This window comes from Pinus tabuliformis, chromosome J (genome assembly GCF_031772625.1).
Source record: "Pinus tabuliformis cultivar Carrire ecotype Pingquan chromosome J, CPIR1, whole genome shotgun sequence".
Classification (NCBI taxonomy): domain Eukaryota; kingdom Viridiplantae; phylum Streptophyta; class Pinopsida; order Pinales; family Pinaceae; genus Pinus; species Pinus tabuliformis.
The window spans coordinates 162,070,245-162,088,780 of NC_142295.1; the positions used below are offsets into that span (position 1 = coordinate 162,070,245).

An 18,536-nucleotide genomic window follows, 5' to 3' on the forward strand; every position below is an offset into this window, starting at 1 on the left:
TACTCATTAATGTATAAATGTCAACAACAGTTGAGTTAATAATCTAAACATTTCCAATTTTGCCATAGTCTATTGTTCCAATTCAAATCATCATTAATTTAGTATTAGCTTACGTTTACTATGGCTAGGTTTAGTCATACATCGTTAGTGTAATTAAACATAATTTTCTCTAACATACAAGAACATAACTCTTATGTCACAATGACTAATCTTTGTGCATACCATTACTTATCATATAAGCCCTTCTTTAATGTATGCAACACTTATTCCCTTCACTAGAAGACTACCATCATTTCATACAACAAACCACATACCTCTTCCTTGAAGGAAGTCATTTTAATTCTCATTTCTCTATCTTCCGATGTGAGGGTTTCTCAAGATTCCCTTTCAAGAAATGATTAAAGATATCTGTCTTTAGGCATAAAAATCAAGATGGAAAAACAAGGTTTACTTATCGTTTATGCATCAAAATCAAGCAATCAACACAACTCATCCAACAAGACAATCTCTCCAAGAGATTATTATTTTTCGAGGAAGCTAACATGACCACTTCCTTTAAGTACACACAGACTTATAATTCCAAAGTCACAATAGCTACCAATATGCAACATGTGTTCTTCTAACACAATTACTTTACTTCAATGCACATAGTTCTTTTCATGAAACAAGTAAGGATTTTATAGACAAGAGACAAGCATTTCACACACATGACTCACGTGGAGTCTTCCCAATAAGAACTACTTATTTGCTTTATTAAGAAAGCATACAAAATAATCAATCTTTAGTTGCATGCATTAACACATTTTGTTTACCAAGAAAATCTAGAAAAGAACCATTCTTTCATTTCATGCATTCAAATACTTTCTCTACTAAGAAATCATATAAACATTCATATGTATTCTTCAAGAAAGTGAGCAAGATACTTATCTTATCCTTGGATCAACATGCATAACTAACAAATTAAACCACCCTTACCGGAAGCAATTGCTCTACTTATGCAATTAGAAACATAATCTCCTAAGTGTCACACATGCACCAGAGTTACCACTTGATGCTAGATGCAACAAATATCATAACACTGCTATGTATCCATTTCAGAATAATGACTTCAAGGAGACATTACGAAAATCATTAATAGCAACACACTATAGTTATCATTTTCCAACTCCTTAAGCATGGTCAAGGGAATACTCACATGCACATCAAGCGCTATCTAGTCATTCCCAGACTCTTTTTTCCCATCTCCGTCTGTCCCTACAGCACGGTCTTCTTCCTTCTCCTTGCTTCCATTTCCTTTGGAAGCATCTATAGTTGGGGAAGGTAGTTAGAGTTTACTGACAACTGTATTAACATAGGTAGTCTATTTATGAATAATTATCACATGTAATTATACCATGAATGGGTCCTAGAAATGTTACTCACTGAACATGCCTCTACAATTAACTTCACACTGGAATGCAACATGCATAAGAAATCCACCATTCCCATAGTAGAGATAAATTCAACCATCTTTAAATCTATTAAGACATGAGCATATACTATTCGTCATGCATTCTCAAGGTGAATAAAGTTAAGAACTCTTCTCATAAACAACTAGAACTATAGCACAGAGAGAGTAAGAATCTTCACACACACATTCCATGCATGTGACATCAATCAACTTCACTTATTTACGAATTGTAGCAATCTTAGTCCAATTCAATTAATGCATATACGTTCTATGGGTTAGTCATACAACACTAACCAATCTCAACTACCAATCATCTTCATGCATCCATGACAAGGCTAAATCAAAAGTTAGTTATTACAATCAAGTCCCACTACTTGACTCATTGTTTACTTTCAAGTCTAAGGGGTGCTTACAATGTTTTTTTTTTAACACTATATCCTCATATCCAAGGACATTCCCCATACTCTACATTTATGCATTGACTCATTAAAATTAGTTCATTGTAACTTCAATCATGTTCATTAAATGCATCATTGTTATTGCCATATTTGCAAATCAAAACTTGGTAGTTGATTGTTACTTCCCTCAATGAGTGTTCAATATTGTTCTTAAGTGTGACAAAAGTTTCATTGTCCTTTATCCTCATCAGGAATCCAACGTTATGAACGTAGTTATACAACAACTTATTACTTACTTCTCAAAGAAGTTATAAACATGAATCACATCTACCATGCCAAAAGTAGTGTACGACATAAATGAATATGCGAATGATTAAACTCATACCTGAGTTAATGCCTACTGATGGCGTACCTCAATATCCTTTTCGCTTACCAATCCCCAAAGGCGCCAGTACTGCAACCTTTAGCTCTGATACCACTTGTAATATACCCCGGTAACCTCGCAGGTAAAGTAGGGAGTTAGAATTTTTTTTATACAACAACCCATAAGTAATTATCCGAAACTCAACTCCTCAATTCATCGATAACCATTAGATATAACATTCACTAATACATCAAGTAAATTGCAGTGAAAGACAATAAGTTGCATAACCAATTTCATAACCATTAACCATCCAAGTGGTAGTGTTCTGACATAAATTGTCTCATGAATCCCTGCATCCATTACTTGATATCCTTAACCATATTAAGTAATCATGTACTAAGACATTATGGTTACATCAAATAAAGAACCATCATCATTAAGGACCCATCAATATCTACGGACACATAAGGCAATCACATCAATCACACCATTGAACACAGATATACCCTGGAAACCCCGTAGGGTGAAAACCAGCAAACGTTTAATCTTATTATTAAACGCTCGTGAGGGTTTTCACCCCTCACTCAATGGTTTATAAGGGATTCCATCCCTTAACCACTGTCTTAAAATCTTTACAATGAATTATCATTAAGCTATCACATAACTAGCTACAAGCTATTACAAATTACATGTAATCTACTATTTACATACCGCCACATGCAACATTCCTTGTGGCATAATTGTTCTAGCAATTGACAATACTGCAGCTTGACTTCATCTGCATGGACGAATAATTCTTTTTCCTGCCATAATGTTAAACATCACTTTCCTTGGCACCATCTACCATCGTTACCTGTCAATGCAGTCATCAACAATCTTGGCAACAAGATTAGTTACAATATTATTCAAACATTAATCAACATCTAAAGAGATCTTATGACATCATATGCATGAGCACGCATAACATACTAGCTAACTAGCATATAGATACCCAAATAATATTGTTGACCTCCACAATGTTTACTAATACATAACTCTCTTCAAGAGTTCTAACTCGTTAGCTCTTGTAAACCGAGGAAAGAAACAAGACCAGGTTCCTATTTTCCAAGATAATTCTTCGTGAATAGCAGCCATAATGATAATCCTTCACCGCATGCATTATCATGGGTTTTCCTCACCAAGAAAATACATCTAATAATCATTTCTATCTGCATGCATCAACAAATTTTCTACTAAGAAACATATAATTTAAACATTCTCTTGCTGCACATAAACAAAGAATATTACATGAGGTCAACTTATCTTTCTATAAGAATGCAGTTACTTTCTTTAGATCTGGGCGTTGAACTCTTCACATCCACCTTCAGCTCCACCTCAACACACTCTAGGTGTACACTTTGAAAGTTTGAAAGCTTATTTCCATCAGTGTGATCTCATGACAAGGAAAGCAACCATGCTTGAATTTACTCACAGCGCTCTTCATTTTAAGGGACTTACGGTCAATTTAATAAACAGCCATAGGTATCCGAAATGTATTCGCTACATTCAATAATTCCCCACCCCATATAAAACCGCAGGCGTATATGTATATATATAATTAACTGTCACGGTTATGACTTAACACCGGCATAACATCGGTTATCCTTGGTAATTAAATATACAAAGAACGAACCTTTAATGCGCATCCAATATATATACCTGATCTAATAATGCCGCTGCCTGTATGTTTCTGTCGGTGTGTATATATATATAGCCTGTAATGGCTCAACCTTGCACCGACGTTATATAGCTATATTCGTTATGGTTAATAAATTGCACAAACACAACAGTTTTCCTTTATGGCCCTTGTTATGCCATTCAAACTTCCACCGCAACCAACGAATATTCAAATGAATTTAAACACATAAAACGCAGAGAAATAAATATTCACTTACGCATGTGCAGCGATCCACCTCAGCTAAGGATTCTGCGATACATACATGTTCTGACTTGTATTCCAGAACTCTGCTACCCATTCAGGAGGTCTCCCCACGCTATTCCGGTCTCGGACCGATAAGGTTACAACCTCCGTTCCCCATTCTCCTCCTCCAACTACGATTCAAATCTCATATCATATAACTACCCTCTGCTATTAAACTGCGAGTCAGTCGCGCCTCTTTTATCAGCGATAAAACTGGTTTCTACCTCGCCACCCATCAAAACTCAAAATATCGTATCCGGTAACTGTATATTGATCCCCTTTATTTCAGAGCGATCCGGAAGTATGTGAATAATGGCAAAAGATCCGAAATGAGGACAACGAACCTTCCTAACTAATCATCGGTGGTTACCATAAGAACACACTTGTCTTCCGTTGAAAGAATGAAGGTGTAACAGTCATCATGGCTAATAACCGTGAGGAGAAGAACCTGGAACCATACGTTCTCATCTGGTTTCCAATATCAAGAGTTAGTTAATACCGCGTAGAGGACCAATGGGCTCCACGCACATTACCAAAATATTCTTCCTCAATTACTTTTATCAACAACAAGAATTAGTTTTTAAACTAATTCGTAATCTTTAAAATAATTACTATTTACTCGACTGTGTAGTTTTACACCGAGTTTATTTAGGGATATTACAAGCACTCTCAATAGAACTATTAAAATATAATTTTACTTTTATATTTTTTTATAAATTACTAGTAAAAGATAATTTTATTATAATTTTTTATTGTTATTTTACTTATTTAATATGGTTTTGAAAATTACCTTGATGGGGTGGATGAATACAGAGAAAGGGATCTCGGGGCACTTGTCACCCCCACCTACTCTCTTGATGAATAAGGAAGGGGTGGCATAGTATACTCCCCAAACACAATACATGTGGCATAAAAACCATTTAATGGCTCATTCCTTAACGTTATTCCAGATTTTTCCTTCAAAGTGTCTACAACAACGAGATGAGGGGGGGTTCAACTAGTTGCATGGGTGTTGTCTAAGCTACCCTGCAATTTAGTCTGCTATTCTCCAAATTGGAAACTATTTGAATGTGTGGAACCATCCTTTGTAGGGTTTTGGGCTCAGCATGGATAGCATGGTGTTGTCGTGCAACTCTTTCTCTCTTCAGTAGGTTATATCATATGCTACAACTCTTAGGCTCCATTCAGCAGGGGAGGATAACTAACTCTTGTGAGAAAGATGGTTAGAAGAAATTGAACAAAGGATTTAAAATTTTTGGACGATACGAGAGCTACAGGCACGCAACAATTGCTAAGGTCGAACAACAATTTAAATTTTTCTTCAAGGTAATTCTAGGTATTTGGCCTCTACAGTTTAGGTATATTTTTTTAGTTTATTACAAGGTTTTCTTTGCCATCTAGAATTGTCATTACTCCAAGTCTCAAGGTTTTCCTTTCGGTGCATTCATAGTTATTTTGTTCAATTGTCTCCCAATCTTATTTTTGCTCTGGTTTATAGTTAGTTCCCTTACCTTAACCTTAGTTCTCCCGGGGTTTGGTATTTCATTGGGTGATTGGGCACAACCTTATCTTCCTCCTTGTCTCGTGGGCCTTCAGGTGGTGCCCTTCATACTTGTGTTAAAGGGACTGGTAGGTAGAGTGATTTTGAAAGAGAGTGGTCACTCGTGTGTTGTCTCAACACAGATTGAGTGGGGATATTTATAGATTCAGTGTATTGGGTTCCCTCCTAACAAGTGTAGATATGGGTCAACGGTGTGGAGCATTATGCCTAGGAAAAGGGGTCATAGTCATCGAGTGAGGGGTAAACGTGGGAAATCTAATTGTGGATAGCCCAACCATTCATGGGCTAAGACTCGGGCCTAGAAGGCGGTTGTTGCCTTTCAGGCTGCAACCTCGCCTTGCACCCAATCTAACATACACAAGCTAGAGCAAAATATGCACCAAGAGATATAATCTTTCTCATAATTGGAACTTATTGGAGAAGTTTCTCATTGGCTCCTTGATCAAGGCCACACTAGGGGGAGGAGAACACAATATTTCCACTTGGTCACCTTATGCTGGCAATTAAAAACTTTGTTGGGGCAAGTCCTCAAGGAGAAACATGATGATTGTAATGAGATCATATCATCCCTCGATGATCTACAAATAAACCAGTGGAGGATGCAAGACAATTTGGCTCATTTGGAGCCTTGTGTGACTTGTCTAGTGGAACACTTGGAGCACATGGAGAAGCACATTTAGTGTGAATTTCCTAAACAACCACATACCGATTCTAGCCTAGTAAGCCCTATGCTTGTAACTTCTTCTTATTCCTTGTGGCTATAAGTTGTGTAGATCTTTTCTTGTTTCTTAATAATCTTTTATTTTTGTTATCTCAATGTTTTTTGCTAATATCAAAATTATAGAATTATGGTGAATTAACTAACTAACAAATCTAGTAAAAATAAGATTAATAAACTTTTGAAACACTATAAACACCCATATAACTTATTGTCATAATAGAAATCTCATTAATTTAAAAAAAATGAATTTGAAATTTTTAAAAATAAAAATTACAAACTATAATTCCAAAAATATTTACCATTTAAAAATTCTAAAAAAAATTGAACGTGAAAAATTTCTAGAAACACAAAATCATGGCAAAGGTGACTGCTAGACATGGCCCAAAGGAAAGCCAAAAATATTCACCATTTAAAAATTCTAAAAAAAAATTGAAGGTGGAAAATTTCTAGAAACACAAAATCATGGCAAAGGTGACTGGTAGACATGGCCCAAAGGAAAGCTATTTAGAGTAATCCTTACCCAAGACGGTTCTCATGTTGGTAATTTGTTGCGTATTTTTCATCATTTTGAATTTATTTATACACTAAAAACACATTTTCAGTATATTTATTTATAATATTAAAAACATGGTTTTAATAACAAAAATTTACAATTTCCTAAAGGAAATTTCTGTCGTCAAATTAAAAAAAGGTGGGTCGAATTTATAGAGAGCGCCACTCTGGAATATGACATAAGGTATCATCCAACGAGAGTATGCCAGGTAGGCAATGACATCTATGTGTATAGATTTATTTTAATGGTGTTTGATTAATTAATTGATGGCCTTGTTTACTGAGGTTGAGGAATGGATGAGATGGTGATCAGAATTTGAGTAAAATAATTTTAAGAAATTTTGTAATAATAGTGTTTAAATTATATTTTTAATGGTGGAAATAGATTTAACATCAAAAATTTATGGGCATTTTAAATTTTCACAATTATAACTTTGATTTACAAAAATCTCTAACAAATTATATTAAAATATTACTAAAAATTTCTATAATTTTCAAAACATAAAACAATTTAATCAAACTAATATATCACCACTAGTTTCAGCCTGGAGTATGCCGTAAAACTGCTTCTGCTTGGCTAAGAGCTCGTCTTCCTCGGACGTAAGGAAACAGGTTAACGGCCCAAGACCCAGAGGCATCTGGCAGGAGTGAAAGCCTGCTCCCTTACGGACCACCAGCGGGTTATTACAGGTGGCGTGGTTTTCCTTGATAACGGTGATGAGTCAAACCGACATTCGCGGATAGCAGCCAGAGATGGCTGTCCTCACTGTTGGTTTGACACCTGAGTTTGATAGGTTTTACCACCTTCGAAAAAAAAAAAAAAAAATTCCAAAAACCAGGATAGCCAAACTCCTTAACCTATCTCCCTATGTCTGAATATAGTAATATTTAAGATGGAAAGTTGCACTCCTTAACCTATGTCCCTATGTCTGAATACAGTGATATTTAAGATGGAAAGTTGCATCCATAGCTCTGAGCATGTTGGAGCACATATTTGTGCATATAACCTACTTGGTGAATACCGCGATCTGAAAATAGAGAGAAATTGGGTAAGTATTGTTGATATGAATATTTTCCCAAATTAATCGATGTATGCAGCGCAGAACTAATAATAGTGAGATGATGAATTCATTGGCTTGGTCATGGGAAATTTAGAACAGAATCCAAACCCAATCACATGAAATGGAATTAATTCCCAAGAAAGGCCTACGATATTCTCTGCTTTTCCTGCCATGAAAAAATTGTCTCTGAAACCTTTGATGTTTCTTTTGGAAGCTAAACTTTGCAGATTTTTTGAACTCTATAAAATGACCAGTGGATAAATGTTGGTTTAATGGCCACCTATTACACAAACGATTGTTGGTAAATAATTTAAAGAGACCTAATTAGATCTTAAGTTACGATTTATCAAATTAGTAGGAGGAATAATTTCACAGTCACAGCCAATCCTTGAAACTCTGTTAAAACCCTAATCACAATGTGTGTACAATAATTACTCGATAACATACTGGAACAAGCTTGGATTAGATTGGATACAAGTAATTTTGATACATGGATAAGCTTGGATTTTATTAAAAATACCAGTTACCTCTTCCGGTGTACTTGTCCCATCTGAATCAATGGTATTGTTTTTGTATTATAACTTTTAAATAAAATATTGTTTGATAAATTTTCTCAAAGCAACGAAACCGAAAGAAAAGCAGATAGTTCAACATTCGAGCACACAAGCAGAAATGCATAAGAGTAGTTGCGAAAAAATGAATAAATGCTTACAAAATTGAGTTTACAATTTTTTTGATTCAGAGAGAAGACATTCTACTTCTCTGCTATTCGAAGCTGTAGACCAAGGAACTATGGAAATGGTCGGGCAAGAGTTTATGGATTGAAATAATTAAAAATTATGTCCTCCTTGACGTTGCTGCTATTGCTATGATTAATAGAAGCAGAGATCATCATATTCTTATTGCCCAGCAGATCGAACTTCTTCTCGGTCGTGGCCTCCACATCGTTGAAAGAAAGTCGGCCATCTCGTTTCTGCATCGATATATTTGGCTTGCAACGCCTTTTGACATAATCTTCTGGAATACAAACATCCATAGCCAGATCCATGGAAAACCTGCAAGATGTTGCTGTGGGAGGTTATCACAAAAACTGAAAAAGGCCAAGCTGCGATAACAGCTTAATTAATTAAAAGCACCAGATATTGGAATAAATAAAATAGTGCCCTTCAAAATTCAAATTTGAATTCACTTCAAATGGGTTTTCAACATTAATTTTGCCATACTAGATTACGTACTGTTCAAATTTGAATTCACTTCAAATGGGTTTTCAACATTAATTTTGCCATACTAGATTACGTACTGTATGACTGCAAACATTATTTATTGGCCATCATGCCCATGGGGATCATCTGGCATCCGCATGAGCCATGGATCATGCATCAACCCATTTCCGCAACTGTTAACCAGAAAGTGTGTTTGCCAGAGAAATTATGTACACGGGTTTATGGTGAAAGAAACTGTCAAGGCATTCCATAGGATTTATTGGTTGCCTTATATACATAAGATCAGGGGTTAAATTTGACGCCCGTATGTCCCTTTTTTGAGTTTTTACACGTTAAATACGATGGGTTTCTAAATCTGCACATTATGGCTGACTGGCTAATAATATTTGAAAAAGTCATATTGATAAGTATATTAAAAATTAACCAGTTTTAATTTATATATATATACACCGCATACTGCAGTGACGGCACTATCCTCGCCCTAAAGAATTGACATGACCATGTGTATGGATGGTTATACATACATGACCATGTATGGACTTCCATTAACTGATAAGGCCGTTTTCCGTCCAATGTACAACTCTTGGGATTTCTTCGGAGGTACGCAATCAATTCTTGTCAGTACCCAAAAATTCAAATGTTCATTCCGCGGATTTCAAACAATAGAGTTTCTCCGGAAAATTTTGAAATGAGCCTATTGCAAATGCCAAACAGACCTTCCTTCTCCTTGAATAGATCTGTAAGTACCTTATGCTTCTTTTTTTTGCTTTTACTGGGTTTCGAAATCGGACCTCTTTTCTTATGTTTTCAGTTTCCTGAGTTTCGAACCTTTGTTTCTGCTTTTTTTTTTTTTTGCAACTTTTAGGTATCAGAAAGATCAACACAATGCAGTTCAGGTAAATAAGCCCAACTACAATAAGTTCACAACTAACAATGCAACCTGCAATTGGAGCAACGACAAGGATTTCCTCTTCCTCAATGAATTGAAATGCTATTATTACATCGATGGCAGGGTTCGTGCTCACTTTCTTTTTACAAAATCATGTGCCTCCCTTGCAAAGACAAATCTGTTCATAGATAATCTGTTCATGGATACTACGAAGACGTCATTACTTAAAAAATAGTGACAGATGGCGAAACTCATTTCGCAAACTAGCATCTTCTGCGGGGTATCAGTTAGCGATGAATAGGTAGGTTCTTGGTTCCGATGATTACAGTGTTGATCAAAAGTGATTTTAATATAAGAATAGAGTTTTTATTTCACATATTTGTAGTTTAGTCATGAGATCTTGCAAAATACTCTTCTTTTCACCATTTTTTGAACTTTTTGGCCTTGTTCTTGCCAGAGTTTTTCTATGCTATTCACATGGATTTAGTAAGACTCAACTTTCCTCTCTCCTCTTGGTTCTTTATGGACCTTCGAGTAAGACTCAACTCCCCTCTCTCCTCTCTGTTCTTTATGGACCTTGGAGGTCTTGGTTCCATCAGTCTCTCTTTTCTCCCCCTTGTCTCATCATCCTAGTTTCCACTCTTGGAAAGCCTAATTTGACTACCAATCCACATAACTCAAATGACCATCATATCGGTATATTGGCAAAGTCCGGTAATATCTCTAGCCAAACCCATAAGGAAAAGGTTAAAGCAAGGTGAAAACCTAGCAAAGTCCGGTAAAATCCCCACCCAAACCCATAAAGGGAAAGCTAATACAAGGTGAAAACCAAGATTAATCCCCCAAACCAACCGAGGATGCTTGATCCCCACACCACAAATTTATAATCACTTTTCACTACCACGACGAGCTCTAGTTCGGCCTCAGCCTCCCTCCCTTTGGATTAGGAAGGAAGGACGATTTCAATGCGAAAAAAAATGATAATGGCTAACGCATTGCATCAACACCTGTATCGTCAAATATGACATTTTCCCTTATGTTTATATAGACCCGTTTTTGTTGTTAGTATACACCCATCGCCCAAGCCAAATTCAAAATGATTTTAAATTTATATTATTTTTAAAAATGGTGTTTTTTCATAGTTTTAAACATTTTTTAAAATAAATCTATAAAACACTATATTTTTATATATTATATATCTTAAATTTACTGTTAATTAAAATTTAAAAAAAATTAATACAAAACAGAGAATAATTGGACTACATTATATATATATATATATATATATATATATATATATATATATATGTATGGGAATTATATTACACTGGAGGGTGCTATAAAGGATTTGGGTTGGGCAATAATTAAGCACAGAACCAATGCCAATAGTCACTGGTTGCTTATAAAAGTGAATACTATCATATAACTAATTTTTTTTTGTTTAATTTTAGTTGCAACAATATTTACATTCACTATTTTCAGATGAGAGCAATTATGAATATATATTTTTTCACTTTATAATATATATTTTTGTTATTTTATAAAAATAAAAAAAAAATTACAGAAGAAACATATTTTCCATCTATTTTTTCACTATTTCCATATAAATAAAAAAAAAAAAAAAAAAAAAAAACTGAATATTTCAACAGCCTGGAAAAATCACAGAGAAGTGTCATCAACAAGTCTCAAATAAAAATATTATTGCTACACTTAATTGATACAAAAAGCATAGAAATTTAGTAACAATTATAAATACAATTTACAAAAATTAAATGAAACTTGTACAAATAAATATTAAAATTCATCTGATACGCAATTTAAAAGTAAAACCCTCTAAAAAAATTCTCTGGCAGGTAAACCTAATCATGACAAATAAAACTTATCTTGAAGAATGAAACCATACAGAGCTACATGATCCCTGTCAGAGGCCTTCTATCACGACAGATGAACCAATACCGACCGCACGAGATAATATCCGCTCAAAGCCTTTATCATGACAGATGAAACGGTATCGAGCACGCAAACTTACACCCAAAGAATCCCTCTCAAAGGAAACTCCTGTTCTGGTGGAGGCAGGAGGCCTAACTGTACAGGTTTGGTTTTAAACTTTCTTGTATTTCCTGTGATTGTTTCCCTTTCCTTTCATTGTTACAACAACAAATCTTGTGCAGGAGACCGTAGAGTACAAGTTTGGTTTTACAATTTCTTGCATTTCCTGTGAATTTTTTCCTCTCTACGCAGTATTACAGCAGCACATCTGGTGATGTTATTGGACTTCTGCAAATGGAAGAAAGCAAACTCCATGTAGTGGTCGTTCCAGCAATAGTGCAAGGCCATCTCATTCCATTTATGGAACTGGCCAAGCTGCTCGCCTCGGAGGGCCTCACTGTTTCGTATATAACGACTCCGGGAAGCGCCAAACGGTTACAACCTCAGGTCCAGGGTTCGAATCTGGATATTCGGCTGGTGTCTCTGCCCATGCCTGCCATGGAGGGGGTGCCCCAGGGAATCGACAGCTGGGACAACGCTCCCTTGCATCTCGTCAACATACTCATGCCTTCGTCGCACAAGCTGGCGGGGTCGTTCGAACAATGGCTGGAACAACAGATCGATGATACGAATAAAGTAAGTAAGAATATGGAAGCTCCCCATTCCTCTCCTCCTCCTGTTTGCATCATCTGTGACATGTTTATGGGATGGGTACACAGCTCGGGTGCCAAGTTCAGGATTCCCACCCTCGTCTTCCACACGTCCGGGGCGTTCGGTGTGTCTGTCATACACTCCTTATTGAAATACGCGCCACAAAAGAGCGTGGAGCGAGATGACGAGCTCTTTGAGGTCCCCGCTCTGTGCTTCGACCTCAAGCTGCGCAAGTCCGACATTCCCGTGATGATGCGAGATCTGGGTTCGAATCCCTCCTGGGACTTCATTAGGGACGAGATTAACCAGAGCATGGAGTCCCGGGCAGGCATACTTATTAATACGTTTCATGAGCTCGAATCCGTGGGGATCGGTCACATGAAGAGACTTACGGGGAGGCCCGTGTGGAGCATTGGTCCCCTGCTCCCTCCCGCCGCTTTCCACGGTATGCGGATCGATCGCAGAAATATGAATAGCCGAGGCAAGACGCCGGACATCGACGAGCAACAGTGCTTGCGGTGGCTTGATTCTCAGCGCCCGCAGGCCGTGGTGTTCGTGTGTTTTGGTAGCCTATTTTTTCCCAATAACGACCAAATCCGTGCGCTGGCTGCAGGCTTGGAGGCCAGCGGGCAGGCTTTCGTCTGGGCTATCAGACGATCTGAGCCCGAGCCCAATTCCAAAGCAGCCGAAGTGTGTTTGCCGGAAGGGTTCGAAGACAGAACACGGCAAAGGGGACTGGTCATATGGGGGTGGGCGCCTCAGCTGCTCATTCTCTCGCATCCTTCCGTGGGAGCATTCTTGAGTCACTGCGGGTGGAACTCTGCGCTGGAGAGCATGACCATGGGAGTTCCCATGATTACCTGGCCCATGATAGCAGAACAGTCATTCAACTCAAAGCTCCTGACAGAATCTTTGGGAATCGGTATTCAAATATGTTTGGATGTGAGCAGTGTACCTGATGAAGAGGAGGTGAGAAGAGCAGTGACCATGCTTGTGGCGGAGGAAGAGGGGGAGAAGATGAGAATGAAAGCCAAGGAGTTGGGTAGGTTTGCCAAAATGGCTGTGGAGAAGGAGGGATCTTCATATAACAACCTCCAGTCTTTTGTTCAGCATATAAAAATGCTGCCCAAAAGTTGAATTGACCCAACAGCGGGTTGCCATTCATAAACTGGCCGGCCTGAAAGATCTCCGTACAGTTACTGATCAAATTTGTATCTTGTAGTCTGGCCACTGATCACTATGGCGCGCTGAGGAAACTTCCGTTTTATCGTCCTTTAGGGCTATGGCGACTTCTAATCCCTTGACCGATGTAGATTTTGATTTTGGTAAGAAATGTTTTAAATGAAATTTTCTTAAAATTAAATCATCATTCAGCGGGTAATTCGGGTAATTCTATAGGAGTGGTTTTTAGTGTGTTGAATTTTTTTGGCGTTAAATTTGGTGGAAAAATTTGATGTGAAATTTTGATTTGTGTTATTTAAACTAGTTTTCTGATTGTATATATGGATTTAGCACCCTGGAAAACTTCTAAGGCACTTCGATTGCACTGATTACCCATTAAGCTTGTGATTTCAATAAATTCCACCCTAAAGACAACTCCCATTCTATAATCTACTATAATGGCCATAATAGCCATGTGTAAGTTTGTTTTTCTATACATCCTCAATATTTATGAACTGAAAATAAACTACTCTCTAAATAGAAAATAAAGTTGGTTATAATAAAAAACAAAGATTTATATGTTGTGTATGTTTAGTTAGTTGCCATATAACATAATATAATTTCACTTAAATAAGTTAGAAGTAGAAAAATGTGTGAGTAAAATGTTTAAACTTTATATTTTTCAAAAATATTTTAATAGGGATTATTTTCACTAATTTGAATATCTATGTTTAACTAATTTATGTGGATATCAATTTATTTACACATTGTATTTTATACTTTAGGAAAAAGTTTTCACTTGAAGAAATTAGATCCGGAGTTAGATGAATATAGACTAGTTTTGCTCAAATAAATTAAATAATTTCATCTAAACTTTCAAATTTGAAATTGCATTTTGGTAATCATATTTAGTTGAAAAAAATTATTTTTAAATATAAATTTCATAATATTTGAGATTTATTTATAAATATGAATTTAAAAATATTTCAGAATTTAATTTATAAAAATACTTTCCAAATTTTGAAAATTATTTAACTTCAAAAATTTTGATCTGATTGTGAAATACTCTTAAAACATTTCTTAATTGTGAAGTAAAATACAATTAAAAACACTTCCTAACTGTGGATCACTATTAAAGCAAACACTCTATGGTTTTAAGGACAAAAAGCCTTCAGAAAATTTATATATTTTTTTAAAAATTTATTGATGTTGAAAAATATTCACTTACCGACCAATTGAGATAGGGTTAAGATAGAAAGAAGACAAATTCCAAATAGAGGAAGCGTATGGTTGGATTTACAACTCTAACTTAGATTTACAAAAATCCTTATCAAATTTTCTTTAAATATAAATTTTCTGAACAATTAATTAAACTACAACCAAAAGATAAAATACTACACACCTAAAGAAAGAAATGCGCCTACCAGGTAATTAAAACCAGAAACGGAGGAAATTAGGGACATGGAAATTGGACAGCATGGGATGATTTCCATGTTAAATACCGTTTAAAAATTTACAAAACCTTCGAGAATTTTTATTGAAATTGTAATTTATGTAAAAACCATTAAATTGGAAAAATAATTCAGTTTGAAATTCCAACCGTGGTGCTAACCTACCTAGAAACTTTTCCAATACTACGCTTTGACTTTTGTTTTTCCTTAATATTTTTCTATTACGACCCATACTTGCTTTAAGACGAGTTTCTCCTTGAGGGTGGGTCGGCCGACCACCACTCCTATCTACTTTCGCTCGATTGAGGTGGTTATATTATTTAAAATATTTGTTTTTTTTGGGAAAATAAATAATTTTAAAATATTTTTACAAGAGTAAATGTGAATGGATATAGTGAAAATATGTGATTTTGGAGTTTCATGATATATTTATGGATTATATTAATTTCAATGGTTTTTAAAGGTTATTGAAATGTAAAGAAATGAAGGGTTGTTATTATGTATTAAGATATTTATATTGGTCATTTGTATAATTGATTTAGAAGCTATAAATCATTGTTTTAGATGATATCTATAACCCAAAGTGCATTAGACAGTGGTTATTTATGAGTTGTTACTTTCAAGTTGATAAAATATTATATGGTTGAGAAGATATTATGGAACAAGTTTCTAACTAAGACTAGACTCGGTAATGTCTAAAAGATTACAATTGATGTTAATACACCCAAGCTTACTATAGCCACAATGAAACAATTCATAACTTATGATATCATTGCACTATTTCACTTTCTTTTTATAGCTAGATAATAAATATCACCAGTTCATTGATGCTTGTTGTAGTTTGAAAAACATTGTTTTTAATACTATGATGAATTGTTCCTTTTGTTTTTGTTTAAATTAAAAATCAAGATATCCATTTACATGGTCTTTTGATTGTTGTCCAAAATTCAGAATATCTTATAAGCTTACCCAAAGTCTACTTATTACACTAATCAAGTAAACATGACATGGTCATACGTAAGAACCTATGTCTCAACTTTCGAAAATAATATAGAAAACCTATATTGAAACCTAGTCATTACGATCTTGAGAAGCAATTAACAATCCTTCAAGATTTTTGCTCCGAGATGGTTATAACTATTAATATCGACAAAACTAAAGTCATGATAATCAAATCCATAAAAATCACCTATGATACTTTCACGTATGATAATAGCTACTTGGAGAAACTTTGTTCATTCAAATATCTGAAAAATGATATCCGTCATAATCTTAATTGGAATTATAGCATTGAGAAAAGGATAAATGGATCTTTGAAAGTTTAGTACAAGCTTGAAAATAACTGTAAATCCGACAAATATTTGGATATGGAGTTTAAGAAAACTTCTATTTGAGACACTTATAACTCTCATTATTTTATATGGATGTGAGGTTATAGATCCAAAAGAATTTTATAACCTACAACCTCAATATTAAAGAAATAATCCATACCATATCCCCCTAATTGAAACAAACCCTTCCCCCATTTAAAGCATGGCTATGACTAGGTATCTCATGGAGAAGAAGAAGAACTTATATAACATGGAAACCAAGAGGTTCCTAAAATTGCTTCTAACTCTAGCAAAACCCCCACCTTCGACTCAAGCTAGGATGCCCATTGTTGGGTGTACCATTGGGGGGTAAAGAAAGAGATCATCTTATAGAACAAGGATAATATTAAAAATAATATTAGTTGCAAATTTGCAGAAAAATTGTGGAGTGATAAAGAGTTAGAGGGGAAAAGGAAACTAAGATATTATAAGGAGGTAATCAACCCCAATATAGAAAACTAAAAATATATTTATGTCTTGGCTAGTGTCAAGAAGAAAACTCACATTACTAAGATAAAATTCGATTCCCATGAGCTTCATAGTGAAATTGGGCATTGGACAATTCACAAAACACCTTGGGATGAAAGAGTCTCTTATCTATGTGATACTAAGAGTGTTGAAGAGAAAATCACTTTCTCCTAGATTTTCCATCTTATACTCACATTTGGTCTAATTTTTAAAATGTGTGTCACACCACCAACTTAACTATGGTGATTTCAGATCACTCCTTTCACTTATTTTTTAGCATAGAAATAAATTGTTAAAGAATTTAGATTCATCTCTTACCTTCTTAAGGTCCAGTAGACCATATAGGTCCCAACGAAAGCCAATCAACATCATCATCATATGTGTGTGTGTGTGTGTGTGTGTGTGTGTGTGTGTGTGTGTTGTTATTAGATTTCATAACAATATTTTAATATTGATATTAATCATAAACATTTTAAAAATTATTCTAATTTAGTAAATTTAATTATTGTAAAAAATTTCAAAGTATTTTAGTAAGGGTAAAATTAGTTATGAGTGTATTCCTAATTTACTCTTCATTGACCATGAGACCTCCAAGACCATGTTATTTACTATCAAATATTTGAGTGACTGTTCCAAGGAATTGGCATAATTGAGGGTATGTATAGTTCAATCCTCATTCTCATTTATATTTATCCGTTAAGATATTTAATTTATAACACCATAAATGAAATACTCTTTCTATCCCATACATGTTTCATATAAATTTAATTTTCCTTTAATTCAAATTAAGAGATAGCATAGACCTCACAGGGTAGACTCATATGGAAACAAAATAGATTCCTTTAATTCAAACTAAGAAATAACATGGACCTCACAGGGTAGACCCATATGGAAACAAATTAGACATCACATATTTGGTACAAATATTCAGTGATGTTCTTGAAAACCTATCACCAATGCATCTTTATTCTTAATCCAGCAATCCATTGCTACATCTCAAACTACTAGAATGTAGAGAAATTACATGGAAACTTGGTGAAGTATGCTCATTTTCTTTTGAAAGTGATCATACATTGCCTATATCAAGTGATGCAATGGAGATTAAGTGTTATACATTATTTTGTTACACTCCTAGTCTCATGTCCTAAAGTGTCACACTTTGTATCGTCAATGTCGCAAGTGTCACAAAGTGATGAAAGTTGTCGCAGACAATGTATTCACCATGAAACATGTTTGGAGCATCCCTAAAGAAAGGAATAAAACTTGC

The 18,536-nt window shown here is 35.1% G+C and overlaps 1 protein-coding gene across 1 annotated transcript; it reads left to right on the forward strand.

The window, feature by feature from the left end:
- Positions 1-12,118: 12,118 nt before the first annotated feature.
- On the forward strand, positions 12,119-14,182 carry LOC149226177 (putative UDP-glucosyl transferase 73B6). Its single transcript, XM_089375229.1, has 2 exons — positions 12,119-12,272; positions 12,421-14,182. Exons 1-2 carry the CDS (start codon positions 12,180-12,182, stop codon positions 13,954-13,956), a joined length of 1,629 nt encoding a protein of 542 aa, XP_089231355.1. The 5' UTR covers positions 12,119-12,179; the 3' UTR covers positions 13,957-14,182.
- The last annotated feature ends 4,354 nt before the right edge of the window (positions 14,183-18,536 follow it).